Raw genomic sequence first — 24,712 nt, 5'->3', positions numbered from 1 at the left:
CTATACTATTCCCCTAAAAGCTCTTTAGCCTGTAAAGAAGTCACACGAGTCACTAACTCAGAGAAAAAAGATCACCTCAATTTTGGAGGTAAAAAAATCCCGTGAGTGATGCCTTATTTTTGAGCCCGTTTCAAAAGCATACATCTATATATCTATATATATAAAAATAAGTTGTCTGTCTGTGGATCAGGTGACGTCATGTTTCTGTGTCGACTGACGTCATGAAGTTAGTTGTCGTCATTTTTGCTTTGACGGTGACGTCATTAAAGATATTCAAGACATGCGTTCACGGAAAAATGTTTAATTGTAAAATGACTGAAGAACCTACAATGGCAAGAGCCGAGGAAGCTGCTCAAAGAGTCTATGCCAAAAAACTTGCTGCTGATAGAGAAAGTAAGAAAAGAAAGCGTGCCGAGGAATCACAAGAACAGCAAGAAAACAGGCTTGCAGCTGATAGAGAAAGTAAGAAAAGAAAGCGTGCCGAGGAATCACAAGAACAGCAAGAAAACAGGCTTGCGGCTAAAGAACGCAAACCGCGCAGTTAGATGAAAATCTACCTGGAAAGCGAGAGTCAAAACATATCAAAACTGAAAATGATAGCGATGATGATTGGGTTTGGAATTTTGACTTGGATAAGGTCATCAATGCCTACCAGATTTAAGTTAAAAAACAAAGGTTCGGCGATATGTACTTCATAGTGACGCTGAAAAATAAAGAAGAAAAAAAACTGAAAAAATGTAAAAAACTAAAAAAAAACTAAAAAGAAAAAACACTCAAAGATAAATTACAGACCGGGACACAAATGACGACCGACACAGAGGGAATATAAATGACGACCGGGAACCTCAAAGAAAAATTACAGACTGGGACACCCGGACACAAATCACGACCGGGACACAGGGACACAACTACTACGGGGACGCCGGGGGCACAGGCGGGATATATAATTGACGACTGAGACACGGATTGTTTGAATAGAAATTACAGACCGGGACACCGGGACACAAATGACGACCGGGACACTGGGACACAGGGAATATAAATGACGACCGGGACACTCAAAGAGAAATTACAAACTGGGACACCAGGACACAAATGACGACCGGGACACAGGGAATATAAATGCTATTTATATGCACAGACAATGGAACAGCGAAGAATGTTGTATATTCGCACGTTTTACGTAGTTAAAAATATATATTTATATCTATCTCTATTCACAGGTGGGACACAGGGACACAGCTACAATGGCGCGTAACTAATATGGCGCGTAACGACTTACGCGCGCGGGGGGGCTTGGGGGGCGCGAAGCGCCCCACCAACTAGGTGTTGGGGATGCGCGAAGCGCCACCCCAACAGCTAGTCTATCTATATATATAAAAATAAGTTGTCTGTCTGTGGATCAGGTGACGTCATGTTTCTGTGTCGACTGACGTCATGAAGTTAGTTGTCGTAATTTTTGCTATGACAGTGACGTCATTAAAAATATTTAAGACATATATGTTCACGTAGAAATCTGTTAATGTTTAAGTTTACAATGACTGATGAACTTACAATGGCAAAAGCCGATGAAGATGCTCAAAGAGTCTATGCCAAAAAACTTGCTGCTGATAGAGAAAGTCAGAAAAGAAAGCGTGCCGAGGAACTACCAGAGCAACGCGAAAGCAGACTTGCTGCTAAAAGAGAAAGTGAAAAAAGAAGGCGTGCCGAGGAATCACAAGAACAGCAAGAAATCAGGCTTGCTGCTGATAGAGAAAGTAAGAAAAGAAAGCGTGCCGAGGAATCAGAGCAACCTGAAAGTTATCGCCTGGCATTCAGGTACAGCCCAGTCGATGATTATAGCTTGAGTAGATGTGTTCAAATCGGGACAATGTCTAAAATTTGTCCCTATTGCAAGGCCTTGAAATTCAATGGTGAAACAATGGGAATGTGTTGCGCCTCAGGAAAAGTTAAACTTCCTCTATTGGCTGCACCACCAGAGCCATTAAAGACTTTCCTTACTGGAACTACGTCAGAATCTAAGCGTTTTTTGTTAAAAATCAGAAAATACAACTCATGTTTCCAAATGACGTCGTTTGGAGCCCAAATCGAAAATCCAGATCAATTTATGTCTACTTTCAAAGTAAAAGGGCAAATTTATCATAGAGCAGGGTCCCTTCTACCATTCTCAGGCGAGAATCATAAATTTTTGCAATTGTACTTCATCAGTGATAGAAATTCTGAATTGAATGCACGTTGCGAAATTTCTCCCAAGGTTGAAAGGACAATCGTTTCCCAATTGCAACATCTTTTCCACGAAAATAATAATTTAGTGCGTCTGTTCAAAACAGCCATCGATTTGATGCCTAATGATACGCATAAAATTGTTATTTCTGCTGACAAAACGACTCCTGGCCAACATGTGCGTAGATACAATGCTCCAACTATCGACGAAGTGGCAATCGTTATGGTCGGTGATCAGTTTTTACCTCGAGATATTATTCTTCATAAGCGAAACGCTCAGTTGTTAAGAATTGCTGAAACTCATCGATGCTACGATGCCCTACAATATCCTATCATTTTTTGGGATGGAGCCGACGGCTATCACTTTAATATTAAATTGATGAATCCAGCCACTAACAAAGAAATGAATAAGAAATGCAGTGCAATGCATTATTATTCCTATAGACTAATGATTCGGCAGGATGAAGAAAATTATATTTTAAAATGCCGTGAATTGTTTCACCAATTTGTCGTTGATATGTATGCTAAAATTGAATCAGAACGTTTGCTATATATCCGCCTGAATCAGACCAAGCTCCGCTCTGAACAATACATTCATTTGCGAGATGCAGTTATAAATGACGGTAATACCACAAACGTTGGAAGATTAACAATTTTACCTTCGTCATATGCTGGCAGTCCCCGTCATATGCATGAATATGCTCAAGATGCTATTGCGTATGTTCGTCTCTATGGTCGTCCAGATTTATTTATTACATTTACATGTAATCAATCTTGGGACGAGATACTGCAGCTTTTACTTCAAGGCCAATCGGCGGTTCATAGGCATGACATTACGACCCGTGTCTTCCGGCAAAAGTTGAAATCACTGATAAACTACATAGTAAAACTTGAAGTGTTTGGGTCAGTGCGATGCTGGATGTACTCAGTGGAATGGCAAAAACGAGGTTTGCCACACGCACATATACTAATCTGGCTACATAAAAAAATTACTTCGAACGAAATTGATGATGTGATTTCCGCTGAAATACCTGATAAAAATGTCGATAAGGGGTTACATGATATTATTGTAAAAAATATGATACATGGACCTTGCGGTGCACTGAACGAAAATTCACCATGCATGGCCAAAGGAAGGTGCACAAAGCAATATCCTCGACTTTTAGTATCAAAGACAATTACTGGCAATGATGGTTACCCACAATATAGAAGAAGATCTACTGAAGATGGCGGTAAAACAGCAATAATAAAGAAGCGTAACGGTACCACCATCGAAGTAGATAACCAGTGGGTTGTTCCATATTCCCCATTATTATCAAAAACATTTAATGCACACATAAACGTTGAATACTGTAATTCCGTAAAGGCAATCAAATACATATGTAAATACGTCAACAAAGGCAGTGACATGGCAGTTTTTGGCTTGCAGCCCGAAATCAAAGATTTCGACGAAATCGTACAATATCAGGCTGGAAGATACATAAGCAGTAATGAAGCTGTTTGGCGAATTGTTTCATTTCAGATACATGAACGTAGTCCAGCTGTTGTTCACTTAGCGGTACATTTACACAATGGTCAACGTGTTTATTTCACGGAAACCAACGTGCAACAAAGAGCCCTGAATCCACCGGATACAACATTAACAGCTTTTTTTTCGCTTTGCAAAAATGATTCTTTTGCAAAAAAACTGCTGTATACTGAAGTGCCTTCGTATTACACGTGGAATACTAAAAATAAAGTATTTGAACGTCGAAAACAGGGTAAGTCAGTCGACGGCCAACCTACCATCTTCAAAAATACCACGATAGGAAGACTCTACACCGTTCACCCCAATCAACATGAATGCTTCTTTCTACGCCTGCTTTTGGTGAATGTACCCGGTCCGACATCCTTTGAGTATTTGAGAACTGTAAACGGTACTATACATGACACTTACCGTAGTGCATGCCAAGCTCTGAATTTATTGGAGAATGACCAACACTGGGATAACTGCATCAATGACGCGTGCGAAACGTCAACCCCAAGTCAAATTCGTGCATTGTTTGGCATCATTTTAACAACTTGCTCTCCATCAGCTCCTACAGAGTTATGGGAAAAATATAAGTCAAAAATGTCCGAAGATATACTCCATCGAAAACAGTTAGAGACGTCAGATATGACTTTTGATTTTACATCAGAAATTTATAACTAGACTTTAGTTATTATAGAAGATTTGTGCGTACTTATGGCAAACAAACCTCTTCAGGATTTGGGAATGCCTTCACCTAACCGTATCGCTGCTGTTTCGACATGTGTAGAATTGGATCGTGAACAAAGTTACAGCACGAGTGATCTATTGTCGTATGTACAAAATAACATTTCCAAGTTAACGTCGGAACAAAAAGACATTTATGATACGATAATGCATTGTGTCGATAACAACGTTGGAGAAATTTTCTTTTTGGATGCGCCAGGAGGTACTGGTAAAACGTTTGTGATAAAACTGATTCTGCAATCAATTCGATCAAAAAATGATATAGCGTTGGCAATTGCGTCGTCCGGAATAGCCGCAATATTGCTGCCTGGTGGAAGAACTGCTCATTTCGCTTTGAAATTGCCTCTGAATTTGCATTCTACAGAAACTCCCACGTGCAATATTTCCAAATCATCTGGGATGGGTAAAGTATTGCAGCAATGCAAACTTATTATTTGGGATGAGTGCACAATGGCACACAAAAAATCGCTCGAGGCTCTGGATCAATGCTTGAAAGATTTGAGAGGCAAGTCGAAACCCTTTGGCAGCACATTAATATTGCTTGCGGGAGATTTCAGGCAAACATTACCTATAATACCTAGATCAACTCCTGCAGACGAAATGAATGCTTGCCTGAAAAATTCTAATTTATGGGCACACGTAAAAATATTAAAATTAACTACAAATATGCGTGTCCGATTGCAAAACGATGACTGGTCAAACATTTTCAGATCAATTGCTGGCAATTGGAAACGGAAAGCTCCCAGTAGACTCAATTTCAGGACGTATACAACTACCTGCTGATTTCTGTAATTTAGTGACGTCCAAAAATGAATTGATTGAAAAAGTATTTCCGAATATTCTAAAAAATTATAAAAATAATAAATGGCTAAGTGAAAGAGCGATTCTCGCACCCAAAAATATAGACGTCCACGAAATCAACAATATTGTTTTGACCAAGATTCGAGACCAGGTAGTCCTTTACAAGTCAGTCGACACAGTTTTGGAACCAAATGAAGCGGTTAATTATCCATCTGAATTTTTAAATTCCATAGATCTTTCAGGGTTTCCACCACACGTGCTACAACTAAAAATAGGCGTACCAATAATACTTTTAAGAAATATCAACCCACCAAAGCTTTGCAATGGCACGCGACTTGCCGTAAAAAAAAACAATGGAAAACCTAATAGAGGCCACAATCTTGACAGGGCCTTTTGAGGGTGAGGCTGTTTTTATTCCTCGCATTCCCATGATTCCAACGGATCTGCCTTTTCAATTTAAAAGATTGCAATTCCCAATTCGATTAGCATTTGCAATCACCATTAACAAAGCTCAAGGTCAATCATTAGAAAAATGTGGTATAGATATTAATACTGATTTTTTTTCCCATGGACAATTGTACGTTGCATGTTCAAGGGTCGGTAAACCTGACAATCTATTTATATGTAGCGACAATTTGACAGCGAAGAATGTTGTATATTCGCAAGTTTTACGCAGTTAATTTGTATTGTATCTATCTATCTATCTATCTATATAAAAACGAGTTGTGTGTATGCATGTTTGTTTGTTTGTAAAAAGAGCGTTTGCATATGACGTCATTATTAGTACATAAGGCTTTGTATATGCACAGACAATGGGAAAGCCAAGAATGTTGTATATTCGCAAGTTTTACGTAGTTTGAAACACATATATAAATCTATCTATATTCACAGGTGGGACACGGGGACACAACTACAATGGCACGTAACTAATAATGCGCGTAACGACTTACGCGCGTGGGGGGGGCTTGGGGGGGCGCGAAGCGCCACCCCAACAGCTAGTACGTCATATTTGCCTCAGTAGTGGTTGCATCGTTTTTACTGTCTATGATGAGGGAAAAATTGCACAAGAAAAAGTATAAATTACCAACTGTAATGAGTCTTTTTGCAAAAGTCGTTTTTAGCAGTTTCAAAGTCCCTAGAGGACAAATGAATAACCTAGACCATAAAGAACAAAGAAATATGCGGTTAGATTACTTGCGATTGTGACAATTACGAAGAATCAAAATTGAAAATGAAGAACAAAGAGATGTCCGGCTAGAAGAAATATGCGGTTAGAAGAAAACCGTCAGTGAGAATTACAAAAGACAACGAGTAAAAAAGAAAAGTATTAGATAGAGTGATGTTAATTCTCCGCCTCTCTTTAATAATACTGGCATTTTGTCGCGAGAGAAAGTTATAACCACATGTATTTTTAAACGTGTGGATGTTCCCTTAGTTAACTATACAGACAACATCCTCAGTATCAGCGAAACAGCTTCCAGAATCGAGGAAAATGTTCGAATCCTCGATAGCGAGTGTAAACGTGTTGGTCTTTGACTTCACGGGACCAATACTGAGATATTGAGGTCTAATTCCCGGTCACATTGCCCGAGAAATTATTCACTGGGTGAACATTTTATTAAGGCACAAGATACGCTGATGTAACTTGGTGTACAAATTTGGTCAAATATCCGTGCCCCACGTCAACTTCTGATAGATTTTTTATCAGGAATTCGGCTACTACCTAAAAACTGTACTCTAATTGTATTGGCTTATTTATATAATGTATTCTCATAAGCTAGTTATATTTCTTCACTTCTAGACGGACAAAAAGCCCAACCTATTTGAATTCTGCCTTCTCGCATCAAATAGCCTGATGAGAATATCCTATATGGTCTAGTAATTAGGATAGCTGGCTCTCACTTAGATGGCCCAAGCTCAATTCGCGATATAAGAAATTTTTTTACTAAGTCCCGGTGGCTCAGTCGTTAGAGTATATGCTGACGAAAAAGCACTATTTCGTAGCAGTAAAAAGAATACGAAGCTCTTTTCAGAAAGTAAATTCTATTTCTCGTTGAAGAGGCAAAAACAGTTTGTTACATCTTCGTTAAGTAAAACAGTATGACTAAATAAGTTCGAAGATATGGGCTTTTTTCACTAGCGTATACAGCAGAATTAGGCGATCAACGAGATCAAAGGCTTACAGCCTTTTACACATGAACTTGTTGTAAGTTATAAGCTGATTCGGTCTTTAAAGGATCCCGCTTAATATGCCTAGTAAAACTAAGCAATGAGTTCTGGAAATAACTTAGCCTAAAGGTTTTATTGTTTGCAGTTTATTGAATCACATCCAGATCATAGTTTCAGCAGATGTCATACTTAAAATGTTGATAAGCAAAACTCTGTAATCCAAAAATCCGAATAAAATCCAAAAACAATTAGATACATTTATTTAAAATGACGTCACAAATAGCAAAATTATTAACCAATCTCAGAAGAGGAAATCAGTGAAAGATTGCTAAAAGAGAAAGTTCAAAAGTTTCCTTGGAATATTTATAAAATACCCTTATTATCTCCATTTCTCGAGGAAAATCAATAGAATTGAAATTTGATGTCCAAAAAATTCGATGATCCGCTCATTTTCTCAAGATTGAAATCTTGGAATGGGAATAAAGGTAAAAATGAAGAAAATGCTCAATAACATTGCTAATGATTATTTTCTTGGTGTTCCAACAGGAGGCAAGAAAACCAAGGATAACCAAGAAAGTTTTTGTCAGTGGTTTTATTTAACCGGGAAAGACGCAACCGGGGAAGAACTTTGGAATACGTTCTCAAGAAAAGATTCAGTTATTTTAGAAGAGGCTCACTTAGAAGCAACCAGCGGTATGAAAACAACAGACGTAGTATCAGTTATGGGTAGCCGCTACGACGTCCGTATTAGCACCCGTCTGTGCTATCCTATTTATTGGTTCGAAGAGCCATTCCCGGTAAGAAGATATGGAACAATACCTGAGTGTCGAAAAATACCAGATGACGAAACTGAAAATGTAGATCATTTAGTATTCCTTGTTCCTGGAACAGGATCTTTTTGTGATTTCAAGCGTCGACCATTCATCGAAGTTGTTGATGACGTTCGTAAAATGTCTAGCAGTTTGTTGTCTAATATATTTGGCAATCCAGACACAAACAGGGTCGAGTTCCTGCCAGTGAATTGGCATGACCCCCTGCATAGTAACATCGATAAAATACTTGAAGACGTAACTCTGCGGTCAATACCGAAAATTAGAAAATTTGCGAATGACTCATTGCTGGATGCTCTTCTATATATGTCACCAGTCTATCGTCAGACCATTGTGTCTACAGTTACCGGCGAATTGAATAGAATATATGAACTCTTTAAAAAAAGAAACCCAGGATTTAGTGGAAGAGTGTCTCTAGCTGGCCATAGCCTTGGCTCTGTTATCCTATTTGACATACTGTCACATCAACCTGAAACTTCTACAAGGGCAGATGATGTAGCTGAAGACGCTCAACTTAACGATTCATTGAAAGGAGCCCAGCAGCCACCCATCGAATATCCGAAAATAGAGTTCGAAACTGAAAATTGTTTGCTTTGGGATCACCAATTCCAATATTTGTCATAATAAGAGCAATCAAATCTTTGGGACCTGACTTCAAGTTTCCTACATACCAAAAGATGTTTAATATTTTTCATCCCCATGACCCTGTAGCATACAGAGTAGAGCCCCTTATTGATCCTCGAATGGCAGCCATTCCTCCAGTTTTGATACCTCATCATAAAGGAAGAAAAATATTTCCTACAGAGGTTCAAGAAACTGTTTCAAAATTTACTTCAACTTTTAAACAAAAGTACCAGGATGGTCAGAAAACTATTATATCAGCTGTTCAAAATAGATTTCCTCCTTTAAACAGTGTCGCGGAAAGCATGGAGCCTGCAATAAAAGAAGAAAATCAAATTGAAGAACTGGAAATTGGATTTTTAAATGAAGGCAGGCGAATTGACTATGTTCTGCAGGAAAGTCCTTTGGAAAGTATTGGCGAATATTTTTCAGCGCTTTTCTCTCATTTTTGGTATTGGCGATCAGAAGATACCTTGTTGCTAATCCTAAAGGAGATTTATTCAAATTTGAATATAGGCCTTGATTAGGCCCTGATTCTGTCTCACTTGTCATACCAAAACCATAATTTCTACCAAACTCAGAAATTTCATCCAAACTCAAGCAGGTACCATAAATGCCGAGCCTCAATATATCCTTCTAGTCCCAGAATCCCTTATTACTCTCCAATAAATCAAAGCTTTGGTCCTCCAAGTGTTCTTGTTCTGTCTCAGATACCTAAAATATTGGGATTGCCGATTGTAATGAATTAATCCTTAAGCCTCTGAAACTCTGGCACAAACAATTTCAGGATGCTGCAAGGAATTGAAGTTTTGCGGCTGCTCTGAAGGCTCCTTTACTCTCTCTTCTACTGTCAGGTCTGAAATTCCAAACACTGATGAGCCAAAGTGCTCCGAGAAGTGGACCTCTATCGCCTGGGTTGCCAAGCACTGCTAGAACAAGTCCTTCAATTGCTTACAGATTGCAAATTAGGTTTTTGCTTTAAATTGGGAGCCTCTGCCTACACAAAGAAAAAGGTGTCGGTCGTATTTAGGCCCCCAAAAATGTTTATTTAGATGGGAAGCTCTTACTTTATAGCAGTTTCGTCGGTATTTGATCTAAAAATCTTAGACTGGAAAGGAAGCCTAAAATTTTTAGCCACAATGGAGAACAGGAGGTTGTATTAAATCGGCAATCACGCAGGGGATGGGGGGCATTCCTTATTCCAATATACTTATCGAAATTTGCATCGTATTTCAATATTTCGGTTACTATGGGCAAAAATCCATTTTTATTATGAAATTTATGATACAAAGGTAGATTCGTCTTCTTATTTTACTTAACAAGATCAGACTGGAAGACCAAAAAGGCACAAGCCAACATGCAAACCAACACATTCAGTTGCCAAGTGTATACTTTTTGTGCAATGAAACATACAACATTTTCGTCTAAGGTGCTTAAATCACCAGCATAATCTAAGTCTAGGAGAAAAGGGATTATACTTTTCCTCGTGGAACATCATATCAACAAAACCCCCACAATAAATAAATCAATTAATCAAAACTCATTTTCCGCGAAAAGAAGTTTCTTAATGGTTTCTTCAAATATATAGGGTCTTCAATATTCTTAATGTCACTAGTTAAACTATTCCATTTTTGTGTATCTTTATAAAAAAAAAAAAAAAACTGAAAAACATAAAATGAAAGAAATACCTCTAGGTACATTGAATTAAAATCAAGTAGTTGCGAGAATCAAGCCATGGCTAATTGTATAAAATGCCAAGACAGATAATTTGAGTGAGTGAAAGGTAAATCTGGCATTGATCTCCCTTATAAGGATTGTATAAAAATGATTTAATTTCATTTGTTGATAGATAAGTCTATTTACCATCCATCCATACGTCATTCCTAGGGCAGGATTAAGGTAGATATAAGGCAAAATATGGGACTGAATTTGCTTGAAAACACAGGCGAACGAGGGAAACCTAAACCTAATAGGCTTTGCCGGTCGCTTGTAGTCTTAAGGTGGAATACCGTGCCATAGTATTGACATATAAGCAACAAGTCCCCTGGACTTGCAGGTGATTCGTGAAATTATTAAACCAACAGTAAAACTGTGGTTGATGCATCCTCTTCTCTTCCTAAAACAACGCTGTTCTTCTCTTAAAACTTTATCTACAGCATCTCAAGTTTAGCTTCAAGCTTCATCATCTTAAGTAATTCGCTTCCTACAGAAACCCTACTAATCCACCTAAAATTACCACACTTACTCTTATCCCTTTTTTTATAGATGGGTTCAACTCCTAAGATTACTAGGTACTTACTCCTTCTCAGAAATAATATTCTTAATCTTCAGTAACTTATCTATAACTTCATAACCAACATGGTAAAAAAAAAACTCATTTACCACACTATCAGCACCTGAGGCCTTAAAATCTTTTGATCTTTTTAATACTGTCACGAATTCTTTCTCACAAAATAAATCTTCCTTCATATCCAAAGTACTACAAGCTTTTTCATTATTTTTACATATTTGCTGGTCTCTCTGTGTGAAAGTTTGGCAAATTCTGAAGAAACATCAGAAATTGTCAGAAACATCAGAGCTTTGTCAAAACGTCAGAATTTCTGAAACGTTATAATTTTGAAAAATTGAATAAGCTATATTAGCTGCATTGGAGGGATTTAACGGTGAATCCTAGAATAGATCTTTAGCAACTGTGTTAGCCTAAAAGTTCAAAGTTCTTTATTATAAATACCAATAAATTACACAAATTTTACATATTTCCGTCTTTGAAATTTTTGTCATTTTTCCGACAGGTCCTAAAAGATGGTAGCTCTGACTTGAGCTTGTTTAATTTTTTTTTTAACTGAATGGGATGCCGTTAAGACGTCCAACCATCGTCATCACTAACCAGGGATTCTACAGGACTTTATCCTTATTTCGCTGGACAACGTGATTTAAGGGAATTTAAGGTCAGGAGCAGATATCGTATACCTCAGATTATTTGGTGCTACAATGAGCTGTTAGTAACAGTAGCAGTAGGAGTAGTAGGATTTTTCTAATTTTCTGCATAATAATCTTTTTTAACTAAGGATTTTTTAGTGAGGATTTTATGCCTAACAATTTTTATTTCAGGATGTGGTGGATACCTTACAAATCCAGAAGGATATATTCAATCACCTGGATATCCCAATGTTTATCCTAATCGGAAACTCTGTGTATGGGTCATTCAAGTTCCAATAGGCAGAAAAATCAAGCTGGAATTTGAAGAGTTCTCTTTGCAGGAAAAAGTCAGAGGATATTGCCGGGATTTCGTTAGTGTAAGCTTGTCTCTTATTTTCTTGATTTAAGGTTCTATACCTGACTTTGTTTTCCCTAATCCAGGTAAGTTTATCTATATGTTGCCGGGGAGACTCATTTTCGCTGATGACATGTGACGCGCATCTACTTAGGCATGTAGTCCACTAATAAAGGCCCTTGTATCTTGTATCGATCCTGACAGTCTTTGGTTTTCAATGACATGATCAAGAAGGTTAGCTGTCCTGCTATCATGCGAATACCATGTTACCTTATGGACCATTTTTATACCCAATATTGTATTGGTTGTAACTAGATTGTTATGCCTACAAAATTGCAGCAATGCATAATTGCTACTATTTTCTTTTCAGACAATAAATTTACCTAGGCTAGGATCCCATCTATCCCTATTTCTACTAATCTGAGAATCAAAATCCCTTAGTAAAATACCTCATTTGTACCTGGGATCCAGTCAATTGGTTCACGAAACTGTAAATAAAACTCGTCTGGGTCAATACTATTTTCTTCAGTGGGCTCTACAGAGGCATTTGGTACTAAAAATGATACCCTGCAATTTTAGTCGCAAAATGAGGAACTCGTATTCTATTATAACCTCCCAACTTAACGGCATCCTTATTCACCTCCATGCCTACGCACACCATCCTTCCTGCCTGAATAAATAATTCTTTATCATCTAATTCATGTTTCCCACCCCTGAGATAGGAGTTGCGGAAAATCCTAATAAGTTTAATTCCAGTATCTGAGTTCGTCAGTCAAAAAATCAATCCAATAGTTATTTTTCAACTTTGTAACATTCCAAGTTGCAGTTTTCATATTATTTAAATCATGGGAATCATAATGGCATCATGAAAAGCAGTGGTCCCAGAACTAGTGCAGGACAGGGACTAACACATCTTCTCAAATTAACACAAGTACTGGTAGGAAGTCTGTAGGACCTCCAGTATGAATTGAAGCATTGTGCAATCCTGGGCCCATCTTGGTGGCAACAATTTTTCCCACGTTTGGCGATGCTCTTCTATCAATAAGATTTGAAATCCTGCACAGGTAATGTCTTGCCTATTGCCTCCGATTCCTTATATATTCATTACTACAAACATTATGCTACTGCGAGGAGTCAGCCTATAATAGAAAACTTAGCTAGGAAGGGGTTTTTTAGTTGAAAAAAGCCCACCAAGACAAACAAAACCCAGAAGAATTACATTTCATGAATCAGAAGCCTATGCAAATGTTATGTCATTTACTGCGCTATAATGTCTTCGAGGCACAGCCCTCCTCAAGGTTACTCTATAAGGCTGTTTGCAGTCACGGTTCTGGTTATGCAAACTCGTGAAAAGTCCACCCTAACGCCACTATGAAACCATGTAAGCAGGATTTATTTTTCGGGAATAGGTACGGAGGAAGGGATTTACGACGAATTCTTAATCTTAATTTCAGTGGAAAAAGTTTATTCTCCTCCAAAACCATTCTTTTTATAGTATTAATTTCCATCTTTTTATCGATTTTTTATTTAGGTACACAATAGTCCATTTTTAAGCCAAACAAGATATTGTGGCAGTAACACTCCTGGAACTATATCTTCCTCTTCAAGTAAAATGGTTGTTTCGTTCCTTGCTGATTTAAGAATAAATGGGAGAGGATTTAAAGCCCGATATACTTCAGACGAGCCGGCAGGTAAGTAGTCAGATTTTCTTGGTAGTCACGTCCAAATGTTTTATCGGACGTCGTTATACAATTAAAATAGTCGCCAAACCGTTTGCTAAGTTAATCGAAAGCTGAAAAAAATTGGCTGGGCAAACCCTGTAATTCATATTTTAATTCTTCTCATGTTCAGTTTTTATCATCCCTTTAAGAACGTCTTAGTGAGAGGTTTTTGGTAGTTTAGACCTTACTGCAGCAATTCATTCTCTTTACGTGGATACCTGTGTACTGAGGCTTATTAAAGGAGGAACTTATACCCCCTTCCAAAATGGATATTTGTCTCTCCTGCCCCCCCCCCTCATCCCTTTATATTTGAAAAATATGGATTCATATTTATGATTCAAAACTATATTGCTTAACGAGTTTGATTTACGATAAAAGTCTCGTTTTCCTGGTAGGCTTAAATGAATACAGGATGCACAAAATAGGGGGTAAAGGGACCAATGAAGAAAAAAAGGGACAATAACCCCTCACCTTCTTCACAATAATGGATCCGCAATTATGCATCACTAAACATAATTTCATGCAAAGTCTAGCGAATCAACTTAGTTAATATAAGCATTAAGATAAATGGTAACATTAACCATTTCTTTTGCATGGATAACTTTCAACAAGATTATCTATAATGAAATTCGGATTTTCCTGGTAGGCTGAGCTAAAAACAGGATGTACAATTCTTTTTTCTGGGGGGGGGGGCAAAGGGAAGAGTATGCACCAATTTATACTGAAACACAGCATAGCGCATCTGATAAAGATAGCAGAGCTAATAATAAAGAATAAGCCTCTATGATATGCATTACCAGGTTTATCTTGACATTTTATATATAGGTCTTCTTTGGTTACCGAAAAATTCATTTATGGATTATGGTTGTTGGAATTGTCAGGGTTGCAATCATTGTTTTTGTCATATGTCACATTTTTCTGTTGATCGTAGCTGACTGAATGACCGTGGACATCCACAATTCAACATTTTTCAGTTGGCTGTAATTTTGGTTTTTATCTATGTTACGCATTTAGATTTTAACTCAAATTTATAAAAATTTTATTTTTAGTACCATCAGTCACAGCTAATTATAAAGGGTACTTGTGTATTATTCAGAACTCATTCAATAAATGAAGTTAGGTTCTTTTGTGAAAGAAACTACGATGCAGGTACATTTTAATTAAATATTTGGTACTTGTTCATTATTCAAAACACACTCAAGCATTTTGCTGAGAAAATCCAGTTTCATAGCCACAAAGACAAAACTTAATTTAGTTTGCTACGCATAGTAATAGAAGATTGTGTCTGAACATGGATTTTGAAATGAAGATTTGAGATTTGCCAAAGATTAAAAAAGAGGCAATTATATTTTCCAGGATAAGTGGTTGTTGCCCACAACAAAACAGTGCGTCAATGGACCCAGCATGACTTTATACTCTTACGAGAAGAAACATTTTTGGAAGTGTAACAATAGGCCATGTAGAAAAAAGTAATTTGCGTGTAATCGCGTGGTTTGCTGACAGTAGAATACCATTTATATGGTAATTTACAACTTTCCGTTGTAATAATACAATAGAGTATTATATTTTCATCATATTTTGTTTTATTTCATTAGCTTTATCAAAAGTTTGGGCTATATATTTGCATATTGGGGGGGGGGTGCATTATATCTAATACGTAACTTAACCTAACCTAACCACCTCTATATATAACATATCTAATTAAAATGTACCTGTATCGTAGTTTGTTTCACGAAAGAACCTAACTTCACTTATTGAGTGTGTTCTGAATAATACACAAGTACCATCCAAAATATTTAATGAAAATGTACCTGCATCGTAGTTTGTTTCACGAAAAAACCTAACTTCACTTATTGAGCGAGTTCTGAATAATACACAAGTACCTTTTAAGGATTAATTTTTTTTTAATAAAGTCCAGATTTTGAATTTATAAAGTTATTTCAGGAGTAGACCAACTTTTTTTTTTTTACAGGCAAATTGTACCAAATAATTGTTAGTGTTCTTTCTGAAAGACTGTTTGGTTTAATTTTTATGCTGATATTAACGTGAAAATTCTTACTGAATGGATTGGAAACACCTGCAGGTAGCTGTAATGTCTGTGCGGGTAGTTATAGGCTCTAAAACTGGAAAAATCATATATTTTTAAATAAAATTTGAGTTTAGTAAATTACAATTCAATTAGAAATAAGAAAAAAAAACAAATGAAGTAAATGAAATAGACATTAAATTAAAAGTTAAACAGTTCCATTCAATTTAAGATAAAGTATAAAAACAAATTAAATTAAATTAAAAATTTTAATTTGTAATAAAATTTAGAAAATTCATTTGAAATGGATGGGCTGTAAAATTTGTTTTTTTTTATACCCTTCTCCCATTAGAAACGTTAGTTCTGATATCCTTGGGTGACTGCATAGCTTTGCCTATGTAGATAATGAAATGCATGAATAATAAGCAATTCAATGAATACAACCAAGAAAAATAAAACACAATGACAAACAGGTAAAAACTAGAAAACACTTCATTTCTTATTTTTGACGTAACAAAATATATAATGAATCATGTAAATTACCTTTAATTGTCTTATTATTCTGACCCCCTCTCCATACCAGGTATATGAAAATATCTACTTGAAAAGCGAATCCTGTTCACAATGATGAAACTGTGAGGTCACTAAATTTCTCTGATCCAATTTCTCGCTGGCATTTTTAATTTAATATGACTTTATTTTCCTATTACTTGTCCTAATTTCAATATTAGTCACATACTTAATAAATATTGGTTAATAGCAAGGAAGGCTTGTACCCCTTCCCCTGAAGTGTTTGACCAACTCGTAAAAATGTAACAAAAATGCATAAAAACAAATTTTACGTGTTTTTTTAAAGTCTTATTTTTTTGTAAAACCCTGCCCGAAAACAAAAAAAAAATCCCGGATATGGCCTTGGGTATTATTTTAGAACTTACTAAAAAACTGAAACTTCAATTGGAGTTAGTAGAATAAAACCTGGCATATGTGTAAAAGTGAAGAACTAAAACTTATAGGCATAAAAACTTAGCAAGCATGAGAATAGAGAGGTGGTCCCAATTAAAGAACTGGAAATCAGCAATAAATATAAAGATATTTAATAGGATGTGTAGAACCCATCGCATCCATGTAACTTATTAAATTAAATAGCTGAAATAAAAATATCTAGTTTAGCGGGTTGAATTTTGATGAAGTTTGTTTGCTTCACAGATCCATAATTTGGGGAAGGGGGTAATTATAATTTACATTCGCAACCTCAAAATACTATGAAATAAATGTACTATGAAAATATAACAAAATACTATGAAAATAAATGAATTTTAATGAAATTTGTCTGCTTCACAGATCCATAATTTGGGGAAGGAGGTAATTATAATTTACAGTCTCCAAATACTATGAAGTAAATGTTCAAAATGACTAATATGAACAAATTTGAGCAGCAACATAAAATTTACTGGAGACACGTGCCTTGGCCCCCGCCCTCCTTTCGAAATACTAAATATGTTTGAATTTCTGGGCACTCTTGTTGGATTTGTGATGTAAAATTTTTATTTTCGCAATTCGTACCCTTCGTGACTTATTCCTACCTATTTTTATTCCTCCCCATATTTATTCCTCTCCTTATTCCTCCCCATATTTATTATTTATTATACTATGTACATGCCCAAAAGTGACATACGTAATAATAATACCAACAATACTAATGATAAAGCAGCAATAAAAGTAAGCTTTTTTTCAAATGGTTCGTGGTAACGAACTATGAGCAAGGAGTGACTCGGCCCAATAGTAACCGAAAATTTAAACAACAGAATTTCGCTAACAATAGATACATTAAAAGAATTGGCTTTTTATTTTGATTCCGAGTATATACAATTCATTTGATATTACCTATCAAAGCAACGAACATGAGGAGATTTGCCTGATTTTAGAAAAAAGGGGGAAACACCCCCAAAAAGTCAAGTAATCGTAATGAAAACCACATTCTCAGATTCAGCATATCAAAAATTTTAACTGTGGAGGTTTCAAACTCCTTTCTACAAAATGTAGATTTTTGTGTCTTTTACCAAAAGAAAGATCACGAATACGTTTTTTCCTAGGGGTGATCGCATCCAATCAATGGTCTTAGAAGACGGGAGGAGGGTTCATTTGAACTTAAACCAAAATTCTAGTGCGTTTGCTAACTGATCTAAAAGATTGGAGGGCAACTAGACCCCTCGCATGAACTTTTCCCCCCCAAAGATATCTGATAAAAATTAAAAGGTTTCCATTTAATTCAGCATTGTTGAAAGGTCCAATAACTATGCCTTTGGGTTGAAACCCCCCCCCCAATAGTCCCTGGGGGCAGGGCTCTAACATACATAATTTGACTATTGTTCACACATAGTAGTTGTTATTGGGAAATATCTGAAAAAATTTGGGGAGGATTTTCCAGGGGAGATTTTCCGTAGAGAGGAAAGTTTCCAGTGAGAGTTTTCCAGGGGAAATTTTGCACAAGGAGAGGAGAGGATGTTTCCTGGGAGGATTAGAAAAATAGTCAGAAATTAAATAAAAACGCAAGTTCTTTCAGATCAAAGTTAAGAGCAACAGAAAAACTTAAAACGAAGAAAAATTATTCTTTATAGGATGGGGTTTTCTCCTTACTCAACGCTTGCTCTTTACTCTAAAGTTTGACCTTTGTCACAGTTCTTTAATATAGACTGCTCAAACCCGAATGCCGTTGAGTTAGAATGAGAAGTATTTTCAAATAACTTTAAGATTTTAGCATATAGTGCGAGGATTGCCGAAGGTATACACCCTCCTACAAAGAATAATTTCTGTTCATTTTAAGTTTTAATGTTGATCCTTACTTTCATCTGAAAAACGGCTTTTAAAATTCAGTAAGATTCAAAGCCGTTCTTTTTTTCAGATTTTATTGGGAAATAGTTAATGATAGCTTATATATTGCATCACCCTGCTTTGAAAAGGGGTCATTTTGAGCATTACCGAATTCCACTTGCGATGGACACCTACTGACGCCAACTTTTCAAAATCTAATTCTTTCTCTTTTTCAGATTGTTGTGGGGAAATAGTTGGTGATAGTCTATATATTGCATTACCCTGCTTTGAAAAGAGGTCATTTTGAGCATTAGCGAATTCCACTTGCAATTGAGACCTACAGACGCGAACTTTTCAAAATCTGATTCTTTCTCTTTTTCAGATTTTAGTGGGGAAATACTTGGTGATAGCTTATATATTGCATCATCCTGCTTTGAAAAGGGGTCATTTTGAGCATTAGCGAATTCCAATTGAGACCTCACAGTATTCAGTCATAGCTTCTTAAGAGTTTAGAATATTTTTCTTTTGGAGGGGGCCGGGTTAAAACCAAAAAACTGTCTTTTAAGCTATATTCTTTCCTTGAAAGTCATCTTTTCGTCCAGTCACAAAGTTTCACCGAGTTTGACGCAAATTTTTCAAAATCTAATCTCTCCTTTTTTTCAGATTGTAGCGGGGAAATAGTTGGTGATAGAGGATATATTGCATCACCCGGCTTTGAAAACGGGTCATTTCCAGCATTAGCAGATTGCACTTGGCAGTTGAGTCCTACCAATGCGAACTTTTCAACCCTTGTCCTAACATTAGTTACACAAGAAATTGATAATGCTACGACAACTGAAACGTGTCTCAATAGAAACTTTCTTCTTTTGAGAATAGGTTAGATTTCATTATTAATTCATACCCAAGTTTTCTTTTCGTAAGTTATAAAAGTTTTCTTACCAAATAAGTGTCCTTTTACCCAATCACAGCAGCATAGCAGCCGGACTTTTTTCCGTACCAGCTAAACTTTTTTTTCCAAAAAATTAATTCGTCTATTGTTTTTAAGAATATTAAAATTTCTAAATATTTTAGTCCAACTGAAATTATTATTAAAATTTTACAGCTAATGTTTACTTCATTCATTAAGGAAAATAAGAAAAATAATGGAGATTGTAAAAAAAAACAAAAAAACAAAGAAGAACTACAATAAAAATATTAATAGAGATAACAGTAAAATATGTAAACCTTCCCCCCTCCCAAAAAAAAAATGTAAACTTGATTATAGTTGAATTGTCTTTGCACAGTTTTTAGTTATTTTTATCACTCTTATCTTGCTCTAATTTTTCCTATTAGATCTCCACCATCTTTGCTAGTCTGTGCTGCTCTATTATTTCTTATCGTTTTAATTTCTTTTGTTTCTTTTTGCATTTTTTGTAACATTTTTTGGTCTTTTTTTTAAACGTGTTACCCTGATAACCACTTGTCAGGCGGAATAACTATATTTCACGGATTCTCTGATAATTGTATGGCTGCAGTTGAAACAAAGATAAACATACTTGCGATTAATATGACTGGTTGAAACGAAAAGAATTACTATGATTAAACCATTTAGTTTATGGCTCCCATGGGACTGGTTTTTTCTGTGGCATAATTAATTGAAAACTTCAAAGGAAGAGAATGAAATTTTGACGTTCGTAATAGGAAAAATTTCCGCGGTAAATTTGAAAATATTTCTTCTAAAAATAAAAATGGCTGCTCTAAAATGTATTCTATCTATAACAAATGAACCGTTGTAACAGACCATTTTCTATGGAGAATCGAATAGCTTTGCACCAATAATTGGGATTATTTCATGGAAGGGATGCGTAGCTAAGTCTCCAAAGTTGCTTTTAGACTCGCAGGTTAAAAATGTTTGTGAGAAGTGCGTCAGATGAAATCGATGAATTCTCAGCTGATTTGTATTTAACCTTTGACCTCCCTTTACTTGGAACAGTATATAAGTTGATGAAAAATTAATCAACTTAGCAGTTTGGGATCTGATTGGGTGAATGCACTTCTTTTATTGCGAAAACAATTGTTCATTTATGAAAATTATATTTTATTCTTTAAAGCAAAAACAATATGAGCCATTTTCTCACAACAATATTAAGCAAAATTTAAACTTTAATGTAAATTCTATTTGACAGGTATTGATAGGCTCGGATTGAGTGGGTGGTAGCACTTGGAGTTACTTAGCAAAACCCGAGTATGGTATTTAAAGTGAATCAAAAGTAAATTTAAAAACGGTTTTTTATTAAAGTAATGCAAATAGACATTAAATCTGAAAAGAAATATAAATTAATCTGTATTAAAAAGGGGTTGCTCTCCCCTCGACTCCCACTCTCTGAGCTAAATGTAGACTAGTGCTTTTATTGAAATTAATTTCGAGTGGAAGACCCCTCCCATAGTCAAGCTTTTAACAGAAAGATATGCTGCTATAACCCTACGTTCATCGAATAGCTGCTTTGATGTTTAGTCTCTATGATTGGAGGTACAAATTAGGCCCGGCGCCCCGTTCAACATTGCTTTCCTCTTCAGCTTTTAATAGAACGGCGGACATGTTGCACTTATTTGGATGGAATCACCCAAACATTGTCGGTCGGTATTTTAGGAGGAATTAAGAGGGCCGGCGGCACTTCTAGCACTTGATGAGTTCCTAGATATTTCTGGATCTTATGTACCCACTCAATATATATTAATGAAGCCCTCGGGAGGAATGTCATATAAAATATCAGACAAAAACGTGTTTTTTTTGTATGTGGTGGTTTGATGTAAGTTCTGTTTTACTACTATGTAAAAAGAAGCTTAGGCAATATCAAAAGTTTCAAGTAATTTTTTAAGTTAGTCGTCACAGAGAGGAGTGGAGGTGGGATTTTAAAAGAAAAAAGTTTCTGATATTAAGAAAAATTACAACCCTAAGAGGTTGATTTTACATTGTAATTAGCTTTTGTTGACGGTCTGAAGTGATTAGTGAGCGTGTAAGTTCGTATTTTTATGCTGGGTAGACTCATGTTTTTCCCACATCAAATGTTACAGACATTATAAGGAGGCTTTAATTGCAATGCTTTCATACGCACTTCACTGCGATTAAAATTTATAGTTCCGAAAGAAAAAAATATCAAAGAAATATTTACGTTCTTTAGAACGCTTATTGTAGAATTTTGAAAAGCCTGCGAAAGGTTTAGATGAATGAACTATTTATAAATAGGAAGTTTTTGCATGATTAGAAACTTGAAGGAGTAGATTTTCTTATAGCTAATCCTATTATTTGTGTATTTATAAAAAACGAAATATATATATATATATATATATATATATATATATATATATATATATATATATATATATATATATATATGTATATATATATATGTATATATATATATATATATATATATATATATATATATATATATATATATATATATATATATATATATATATATATGCGCTGCAGCAAGAAGCAACGAGAAGCCGCCAGTCATTCCTCATGTGCGCCGCAGCAAGGACATCTTCCCACGCCGGTTGAAGGGAAGCATTTATGTTTCGCAGGTCCGTCTGATAGGTGCGCCCCAGTGTATTGCGCGGCCTGCCTCTTCTTCTTCTTCCTTCTGGTTGCCTCTGGAACCTCGCTTTCTGGATCCGGGAATCGTCCATACAAAGTACATGCCCCAAGTATTTCCACCGACGTGTCCTAATGACATCTGTCACTATGGGTTGACAGATGTCAACCCATAGTGACAGACCTTCTCATTAGAGATTTTTTGTGACCAATGGATGTTTAGTATTCTCCGGAGACATGTATTCTCGAAAGCTAGAATTCGCCTTTCTTGCGTGTTATTCAGATGCCAGGTTTCGGAAGCATATAACAGGACGGGGATGACGTTGCTATTGAATAGACGAAGCTTGAGTCGGAGGGAGAAATTCTGCGACCATATCGGTTTCAGTCTGTTGAATGTGCCGGAGGCCTGCCCAATGCGGCATGATGTATCTTTTTCAGGTGATCCCGTATTTAACACTGTGCTCCCAAGATATTTAAATTCTAGAACCTGCTCAATGTCCTGGTTATCGCATCTCAGGAGTAAATGTGAATCGGTTACTGCCATACTTTTTGTTTTATCAGCGTTGATTCTTAGTCCCATAAGTCGGCCTCTGTCACGTACATCTTCTAGAAATTCTTGTAGTCTTTGTTTAGAGGACTCAATAAGCGTAATATCCTCGGCAAAGTCTAGATCATTAGTTTGGTGTTCTATATTTAATTGTATGCTTCTGGTGCCAGTGTTACGGAGCAGATGGTCAATGGCTAGCGCAAACAGGAAAGGTGACAAGACACAGCCTTGTTTAACACCGGAAAAGACACGAAAGTATCTTGTCCTTCCTTCTGTTGTTTTAACACAGCATTCAGATTCTTCGTATAGAGCCATTATGAGGGCTATTAACTTCTCAGGGATCCCATAAAAGGTTAGTAGTTTCCATAGAGTCTCCCGATGCAGCAAGTCAAAGGCCTTTTCAAAGTCTATAAATGCCATGTACAATTTGTTTTGCCATTCTCGGCTATCATCAATTAACACCCTTAGTGTGAAGATCAAATCGGTACATGTACGTCCTGGTCTAAAACCATGTTGCTCTTCTCTCAAGTACTTGTCAAGTGGACTCTGTATTCTGTGAAGGATTATTAGTGAAAGAATTTTGCCAGGTATGGATGAGAGACTAATACCTCTCCAATTCCCAGGTATTGTCTTATCGCCTTTTTTGAAGAGTTTTATGAGTGTGCTGCGCCTCCAATCTGTTGGTACTTTTTGTGTCATCCAAATTTTTCGGAACAAGGACAGTCATATAGATATGCATGAACTGATTGATGCCTTTATCAACTCCGCCGTGATACGGTCTTCTCCTGGTGCCTTGCCGTTTTTTAATTTCTTTGTGGCTGTTAGTAATTCGTCAAGAGTCGGGGGTTCTGTATTGATGTCAAGCTTGAGGAAAGCTATAGAGGGTGCATCTAGAAGCTCATCAGGCGGTGGTCTATTCAAAAGCTTTTCAAAATGGTTGGCCCATCCTTCATCAATAGCCGATCGCTTGGTGATGAGAACGCCATCAGAATCTCTTACAGGTCCATCTTGAATCGGTTTCTTGCCTATTATTTCATTCGATAGTTTATAAAGGGTCCTCGAGTCTCCTCTCTTCGCTGCATCTTCGGCTTGTATTATTTTTTGCTCAATGTAGTTTCTCTTATCTGTCTTTGCACTTTTCTTGATTTCTTTGTCGATCCTCCTATAATCCTTTTGTTTGTGTATTTGTACACTTGGTACATGGGCGTCCAGGAGTTGGCTTTTTATCTTTTTCCTTTCAGCGATCAGGTCCCACGTCTTTTGGGAGAGCCATTCATCATTCAATTTTGGACGGTACCCAATTGTTGATTCTGCCACTTCTTGATAGCATGACTTCATACTCTCCCATATTGTCTCACAATCTGCATCTTCGGGCAAAACGAGGGTTTCAAACTTATTGGATAGTTCAACACTGAACAACGTTTTCATTTCATTGTCTTTTAGCTTTGCTGATGCGAAAAGTGGTTTTGCAGGCAGGGTGCACTCTCTTGTATGTTTCTTTAGTTTCAAAAGAATGGTGGCTATCATTAAATTGTGATCAGATCTTACATCTGCTCCTCTATAAGCTCTAACATCTTGTAGACTTGAGCGCCATTTCCTATTAATGAGACAGTGATCAATTTGGTTTCTTATTCGACCATCAGGTGAAGTCCAGGAGTATTTATGTATATCTGGATGAGAAAACAGACTTCCCCCTATCACCAGATCATGTAAAAGGGCAAAATCATTCAGTAGTTCCCCATTGTCATTTCGCTCTCCGATGCCATGCTTTCCGAGGACCTCCGGACAGAAAGTGTAATCATTTCCAATTTTGGCGTTAAGATATCCCAAGAGGCATAGCACATCATGTCTTGGT

At 36.5% G+C, this 24,712-nt stretch overlaps 1 protein-coding gene across 16 annotated transcripts in view; it reads left to right on the top strand.

The window, feature by feature from the left end:
• LOC136038156 (cubilin-like) overlaps positions 1-24,712 on the top strand; it is a 321,162-nt gene that overhangs the window by 223,430 nt on the left and 73,020 nt on the right. For 15 of the 16 annotated variants that reach the window (XR_010620136.1, XR_010620138.1, XR_010620137.1 and 12 more), the window contains 3 exons: positions 12,010-12,194; positions 13,704-13,863; positions 19,394-19,606. The exons of the other annotated variant lie outside the window; for it this stretch is intronic. Coding sequence is in view for 12 of the 15 variants with exons in the window: in XM_065721206.1 (XP_065577278.1) it covers positions 12,010-12,194; positions 13,704-13,863; positions 19,394-19,606 (558 nt within the window). In the remaining 3 variants the exon portion in view is untranslated. The remainder of the gene's footprint in view (positions 1-12,009; positions 12,195-13,703; positions 13,864-19,393; positions 19,607-24,712) is intronic. 16 annotated transcript variants of the gene reach the window in all.

This window comes from Artemia franciscana, chromosome 17, assembly GCF_032884065.1.
Source record: "Artemia franciscana chromosome 17, ASM3288406v1, whole genome shotgun sequence".
Taxonomy (NCBI): Eukaryota; Metazoa; Arthropoda; class Branchiopoda; order Anostraca; family Artemiidae; genus Artemia; species Artemia franciscana.
The sequence above is the reverse complement of the archived record's forward strand: the minus strand, read 5'-3'. Positions and strand labels throughout refer to the sequence as shown.